General features: G+C 36.8%; 1 protein-coding gene and 1 long non-coding RNA gene across 2 annotated transcripts; one reads left to right on the top strand and one right to left on the bottom strand.

Annotated features, from left to right (window-relative positions):
* Positions 1-1,254: 1,254 nt before the first annotated feature.
* On the top strand, positions 1,255-4,122 carry LOC311289946. Its single transcript, XR_014627248.1, has 3 exons — positions 1,255-1,357; positions 1,514-1,660; positions 2,104-4,122. It is a non-coding gene; the product is annotated as an uncharacterized lncRNA (long non-coding RNA).
* A 1,088-nt stretch (positions 4,123-5,210) lies between these two features.
* LOC311289386 (leukotriene A-4 hydrolase-like) lies at positions 5,211-6,683 on the bottom strand. The gene is made up of 5 exons (XM_084407371.1): positions 6,614-6,683; positions 6,416-6,470; positions 6,035-6,117; positions 5,848-5,952; positions 5,211-5,606 (listed from the first exon to the last, which is right to left on the bottom strand). The coding sequence occupies exons 1-5, from the start codon at positions 6,646-6,648 to the stop codon at positions 5,486-5,488; spliced, it is 399 nt and encodes a 132-aa protein (XP_084263497.1). The 5' UTR covers positions 6,649-6,683; the 3' UTR covers positions 5,211-5,485.
* Between the last annotated feature and the right edge of the window lie 844 nt (positions 6,684-7,527).

Here is a 7,527-nt window from a genome sequence, read left to right as displayed (position 1 = left end):
CTATTCTTTGTATCAACTGTGTCAGTATCTGTGTGTGATTTTGTTGTCCTGTCTGCTTTTTAAATAAATAAATATATTTATATATATGCAAAAAAGTCAGAAGATCTAAAATAGTTTCGCCCTCCTGTGGTGATTTGTGTGAATTACACCGTTGCAAATCGAGTTTAATAAACTTAAATGGATTTTTTTCTTCTGTCCTTCTGTTAAAAACACATTCATAAACATGAAAGACCAGACTTTCTCGTTCAAAGGCAAACAATTATTTTCTGCGCCACTGAACTTGTATCTAATGCATGTTTATGAAGTAACTTAAGCTCAGGCTTTGTAAAAGATGGTCACTGCATCTGTGGGATTTAAACGTTTCTGTTGCTGCTTCATGATCCAAAGTCTCAGTTCTTCATCCGCTCCACTAGGCGGCAGAAGCGGGGTTCTCCTTCAGTCTGACACTTCTGCTGCTTGACAACATGACGCTTGATGACAATCACAACAACACGTGCAGATCCTGCAGATGAGAAGATGACAGCTCTTAATGTCACTTTAACAGCACATACTCCAGCTCAACTGCAAATTGAAACGACACACAGACGGATAAAATGAAGGAAACGAGTGTCACGAGACTCACCTGTAAGTAACCTCTCGCATAAAGTCCATTTCTCTTGTCAAATGACTTGCTCGCTCTACATATCAAATCAGTCGCTAGTTGTAGCGTTACCTTTTTAGTCTCTGAATGAATCGCCCTCTGATAGTCACACTATAAAGTGTAATAAGAAGGTCTCAGTTGATATTGCAGTGTTTTCTGGATTGATGTGAGAGTCAGCAGGAGTTGTGTGAAGCTCTGATGTTCTCCTGTTGCTTCATGCTTTTCTTCTTCCTGTTATGACTGGGATAGATAGTAAAACACAGTCTCTAAAATGGTATTTTAATTCAAAATGTCATAATACTACAGGTATGAAAGAATGAAGTCAAGAGCAGCGACTAGACACTTTGCTCTTGGTTTTCATTGCATTTCTGTAATCTTGTTCAGATGTTTGTAGGTCTGGCATTCTTCGAATGAGGAGTGAGTTTTTAGTTTTATTCAGTGTTTTCTTCATTCTGTGGCCTGGAAGACAGTTATTGAATTCAACGAGATGAACAGTAGATTGACGATACAGCATTAATAATGTATAACAGATTTAATTTTAGACTACTTAAAAAAAAATCTGAATTTATAAGATATACAGTGTGTAATGATGTGTTTATGCTGTGACTCTACAAAATCGGTGATGTGTTGTGGAGCGTAAACCCGGCCATCAGAAGCAGAGCTCAGAGTCGTGTGGACAGACATTGACTGTAATGATGGACTTCTGCTCATGGACAGGTAATGTATATGGTGTGTGATTGTGTGGTTTACTGTGTTAAACATGTAGGTTCCCATTATTTTCTTTTTGAAGGGCCTCCCCTTTGAAAATCAAATGAAGGGAAGGGACATTTTTTATTACAATTAACTTTTCTTTCTTTTTTTCGTGCCCAAAAGCATAACCGCTGCCTGAAGCTCCGGGGGGGGAGACCGCACTGGTATCCCCCTCCTTTGGGTGCACACCGCTCACACACACTCCTATCACAGAGACCCGGCTGGGATTTAACCAGCAACCTCTGAACCCGTGAGGCAGCGCTCTTACCTGTGAGCCACAGATCTCTTGTCTGTTCATGTGAAGGAACTTCTATTTCACTATTTACTTGTATGTGACCTGTGATTTTTAATTAAACCAGTTAAAGCGTTCAGTTGTGTGATTTGAACCCAAGCCTCAATCACAGTCTTGTTACCAGAGAACATGTGTTTAGCCACTAGTGACTTTAACACTGAATCCTGGAGTTTGGGCCACTTTGTTGGAAATAATGCCAAATGTACACACAATCATAAGAATTTTCAATAAGAACTTTATTCACTTTACATGCCAAACTCAAACTGATAACAGTAAATATAATGTCAAACTGGAAGTATTAACATATGTCATCTTATATTTATGAACTATTGTTTAGACTAACTTTTCAAATCTGATGTTACTATATATGAAAATACTATATGGAGTAACGTCTGTGTTTATTTATGTCTGTATCCTACAGAATAAGGGATGTTTGGAGCGTCCAGTCAACAGAAGCAGAGCTCAGAGTCGTGTGGACAGACATTGACTGTAATGATGGACTTCTGCTCATGGACAGATAACTCTTCTAATGTGTGAATGTGTGTTGTTGGCTTGTAAATTTGTAGGTTACCATAGTTTTCTTTTTGAAGGGTCACTCCTTTAAAATGCAAATGATGGTAACCTAAGTAGGTGGGTAAGGGATGGAGACCTAACTCGTCAAACAGGTAGATTTGAACAAGATAATCTTATACCATATTGATGGAAAAACTCACAGAGAAAGGAAATGTGTCCACGGAAATGTGAACAAGGGTTTGTGAAGGAATTTCAGGGAGTATCTTAAGTTCATGAAAAATGTATAGTTTTTTGCAATGGGGGTTGAATAATTTCGATTGCAACTGTATACACACACACAAACAATATTGGCATTACCTTGTTTGCAAGATGTCTAGTGTTCAGAGGGTCCAGATTTATGACCATCTGTTGGACAGCAGCAAGTCTTTTTGATTGAGTTTAGAGGAAAAAGTCACAGCTAACACTTGTTTGGACTGAGCTTGTTTTGTCTGCTTAGGAGTTTTGAACGAAAATCAAGAATCCAATAAGTTCTGATATCTTTAGCAAACACAAACTCAGCATTCACATTCATCTCAGAGGTAATCGCTCCAGTTCTACATGTTGCTTTGGAAGCGCACTGCCTGGTTTCTGCCATCTTTGCTTCACGGTCACATGGTTCCACAACATTGTTTTGAGCCAATCACCAGAGTCCTAATTGTCATGTGACTAATCACTCCATATTTGAACTCCTAAAACATTGTTACGATTCCTATACAGCTACTATAATGTCATGACGACATATACTTTTTATTATAGACTAATTTTATTTCGAAAGATAAGTGCGCCAGGAGAACTGTCGGAACTGAGTCGTCTTTGGTGGTTCAGTGGTAGCAGTTCCGTCACTAAGATAAAAGGTTACCGGTTCTGTTCCAACTTGTTTTTTTATACAATTTCAGACTCAGTTTCGAAAGATAAATGAACCAGGAGAACTATCAAAAGCGTGTTGTCTTCAGTGGCTCAATGGTAGCGGTACCATTGCTAAAACAAAAGGTTGTCGGTTCTATTCCAGCTTGTTGTGGTTTTATACAATTTCAGACTCAGATTTCGAAAGACAAACCAGGAGAAGTGATTTAATTGTGTCGTCTTTGGTGGTTAAGTGGTAGTGATACCGTCACTGAAGCGAAAGGTTTCCGGTTCTATTCCAACTTGTTGCTCTGTTGTGAGTTCAGACTCTGTTTCAAAAGACAAACGTACCAGGAGAACTGGCAAACCTGTGTTGTCTTCAGTGGCTCAATGGTAGCGGTACCGTCACTGAAGCGAAAGGTTTCTGGTTCTATTCCAACTTGTTGCGGTTTTATACTCTGTTGTGATTTCAGACTCTGTTTCAAAAGATAAACGTACCAGGAGAACCGGCCGAACTGTGCAGGCGCTGGTGGCGCAGTGGTGGAGTCATGGTATCACCTTCCCAAGGTCCATGGTTCAAGCCCGGGTCAGGCGTCTGCACACCCAGAAAACCAAAGGGGGGGGTAGTGTGTGTGTGTCCCCCCCCCGAGGTTTCGGAGTGCCTGTCGCTGTGGTTATGCTACTTTCTAGCTTATGATTTGCTACGTTTAATAATATAATAAATAAACTTTATTTTAAAACCTTCTTTTCTTTTTTTTTTTTTTTTTCTTTCTTTCTTTCTTCTTCTTCTTCATGGACTTTTTTTTTCTTTTTTTGGACTTGGACTTTTTTTCTTTTTTGTTTTAGAAATTTAGTTGTCAAAAGTAACTGTTACTTAGTTACTTTTAAAAGTTACTTAGTTACTTTTAACAACTTTTAAGTAACTAAGTAACTTTTAAAAGTAACTAAGTAACAGTTACTTTTAAGTTACTAAACGTAACTAATAGTTACTACTTTTACAAGTAATTAAGTAACTTTTGAACTAAGTAACTTTTAAAAGTAAGTTACTTTTAAAAGTTGTTAAAAGTAACTAAGTAATAGTTACTTAAATTAACTAATAGTTACTTTTACAAGTAACTAAGTAACTTTTAAGTAACTTTTAAAAGTTTTACAAGTAACTAAGTAACTTTTAAAAGTAACTAATAGTTACTAAGTTACTAGGTACTTTTAAAAGTAACTAAGTAATAGTTACTTTTACTTAGTTACTTTTAAAAGTTACTTTGTTAAAAAGTTACTTAGTTACTTTTAAAAAAAGTTAGTTTAAAAAAATGTTAAAGTAACTTTTACTTTTAAAAGTTTTTTGAAAGTAACTAATGGTTACTTTTAATTATTTTACTTATTACTTTAACTTTTAAAAGTAACTATTACTTTGTTACTTTTAAAAGTAAAAGTAATAAGTAAAATAATTAAAGTAAATAAAATAAATAAATAAATTAAATAAATAAATAAAATAAGTAAAATAGCTTTTTTAGCTACTAAATTTCTAAAACAAAAGTTAAAGTAAAAATTAAAACAAAGTAAAAATGCAAATAAAAAAAGTGAAAGCAAAAGTACAAAATGAAAAAATATTTCTTTACACTTTACCTATTAAACACTCACTATGTTTAAAGTTTAAACTGTTAAATAGAAGTCAGCTTATCAAAATGTATAAATTTATAATTCAAAATGTATTGTTTATAATTGTGTCTGTGCTTAAGGATCAACTGATGGATAGAACTCAGATCTTTATGCAAGAAATACCTCAAGAGTTCTTTCTAGCCTCTCTTTATGATGTTCAGCAGGCAGTTTATATGATAATGTTGTGTTTTATATTCTCTCAATGTTGAGTTGTGGGTTCCCATCGTTTTCTTTTTGAAAAGCAAGTGATGGGAACCTAAATGGGTGGGGAAGGGACAGGGAGTGAACATTTTTACATACAATTATTATTTTTTTAATAAACAATTAAGAGTCCCCTGAAGAACTGTCCAAAAAGGCCACTTTAAAAGAAAAAGAAAAACATACGCATGCTGAGCATGCAGTACACATGAAATACATCTGTTTATGTGCCATGCCATGCACCTTATTCTGTATCAAGACACAATTTTTATTGGACAATACAGAGGAGTTTATTACAGAACATTACTTCTGACAAATCATATAAAGGGATATAGCAAGATATGCTGTTTTATTTAACACCAAACTTCATGATACTGAAACTCTCCACATTTTTTGTTGTAAGCCCTGAGACTGAAACCTCCGTCAAGACAAGCCAAGCTTCGGCCAATGAGAAAAACGTTCTGCACATTAACCTGATATGCAGGTTTGCATCTGAGGACTAAGCTGAAGCACAGAAACACTGCCTGCACATAAGACGGTCAGAAAGCAGCATTTTAGCCATCGATTTTCAGATCCTTGGCCACGAGCATCGCTGTGACGGGGTGCATTGCTCCACGGTGCTCCTTAAAAGTCTTCACTGCCTCGTCACTGTACTTGGAGAAGTTGTAAACTTCCCTAAAAGAGAAAGAGAGAGAAGGGTCAGCAAGTGCACTTTTGAAATGGTCTTGAAGACCAGCTCTCGACAGTTAAAAACAGAAGTTTAGGCAATGTTTTGTTGCTCCTGTCAGCAAGGAAATTACAAAACTTTCTGTAACGTCCTGTTCCTTTTGGCCCATTTTCAACAACTGACCCTACTTATTGCTGTTGCTGTTTTTGGTCCAATCATGGACTTCTCAGAACAAATGAATGAATTTACTTAAAGAGCGGGCGAGTGAATTTCATCCTGCCCTGTTCGGTAGCCATCTTCAGCGCCAGGGGAACAGCTTCCTCCCAATGTGCCCTCACACAGACACGCAACCACCTGCATAAACACAAACAATCTGACATGAAACACTGAAATATGTGATGATCAGATAATTTAAAGAAACCGGTCTGCTGCTTACCTGAAGCGAACCTCAGAGTTTTTAACACTGTTCAGCTGGTAGACCTCCTGCATCTTCTTCACATGGGACAGAGGAAGCGGCTCCTGATACAGGCAATAATCAGAGGAAACAGACAGACACATTACAAGACTACTTCTGCTTTCTGTTCCTCTCTGTCTTTTGATCTGAAGTGATAAAATGTGTTTGATATGGTTACGTGGCTACGTTTCATACGGCTATGCAGAGTTGTAGACAGTTTACAGTTCCTTCTGAACCAAAACAACGAGCTTATGCTGCGTACATGCCATAATTAATAGATTGACAATAATTAATTATAAAAATGAATAATTAATTAACAACCCTTGACAGTCTACTCGGAGCTGTTCATGTCCTCGGACTCACCTTCACCCATCTCTGGCACAGAGCAGTGCAGGCATCGGCCATAGTGGTGTCATACCTGTGCACAAAGAGGCCACAAACACATTTTTTTTAAACTCATTTCTGGTATTGCTATCCATAGGGGGACATTTTGTCCTCACTACATAGGGAATACCTGAACCACACACACACACACATCCAAAAATGTGCTCTGGTGCTCACTGTGGTTTGACGGGGGGCATTCCTGGTGTGTGCATCCATGCATTCCAGTCCACTTAATTCAAGATGTCCACCTGACAAAGAGACAAATAGAGACATGAAGCACACATTTTTTTACTATACTGATAGAACATAAGAGATGGCATGAAAAAAACTAAAGAAAAGCTAATGGGATTTTAAGCATAATTTTGTTATCCAACAGGAAATTGATTCTAAATGATGAGACACATTCCATTAGCACTCTTTTTTGACAAAAACCTGGAATGAATATACAAGTATGTGTATTTCTACATTACTGAGCTTTACTGGGCAACTTGCATAAAAACCTATGCATGAATACAGTATACTGCCTTATAATTAAAAATAAAATGTACAACGTATAATATTAAAAAATATTTGCTTCTGTATTTAAAAAAAATATATATACATATATAATGCATCACTTTATGAGCAACTCAGAACACTGGGTCTCTATATTTTCATTGTTTCTATAGGAAGTTTCTTCTGCAGTGTGTTTGTTTGCTTCCCTGCATGTGCAATCTTGTCATTTTCATATTCACATTTCCATGTGTACATGGTATTAGAGTCATGCATTACCTGTCCACGTCTCTGAACTCTGCTTCGGTTGGGTATGTGTGCAACATTCTTTATTCTACGGGTTAAAAAGACAAATAAAGACCTCATGGACATTGTATTCAATTTTAATTGAATCACACATTCCAACAAATTATCTTTGCAATATAGGGTTTTAGGCTGCAGAAAAGAAAGTTAGTGATGTGTAGAATTTTAAACAGAAAAATATCTACTCTCATGCCGTTAAAAAGGTCTGAATGTGTTGTGGCCACTCTGCAATCCAGCGCCATAGGGATCCAAGGCATTATGCTGGAAGTGAAGCGCGCTTGCGCCGCCTAGTGGAG

The sequence above is a fragment of the Rutilus rutilus genome (genome assembly GCF_951802725.1).
Source record: "Rutilus rutilus genome assembly, chromosome: 4".
NCBI classification, from domain to species: domain Eukaryota; kingdom Metazoa; phylum Chordata; class Actinopteri; order Cypriniformes; family Leuciscidae; genus Rutilus; species Rutilus rutilus.
Note: the sequence above shows the minus strand (reverse complement) of the source record. Positions and strands in the feature narration are given on the sequence as shown.

Coding starts and splice junctions, on each gene's coding strand:
- LOC311289386 (XM_084407371.1), bottom strand. CDS start 6,648: ATGCACACACCAGGAATGCCCCCCGTCAAACCACA. Junction 5,953..6,034: donor AACTCTGAGGTTCGCTTCAG/GTAAGCAGCAGA, acceptor GTGTTTATGCAG/GTGGTTGCGTGTCTGTGTGA. Junction 5,607..5,847: donor TTCACTCGCCCGCTCTTTAA/GTAAATTCATTC, acceptor TTTCTCTTTTAG/GGAAGTTTACAACTTCTCCA.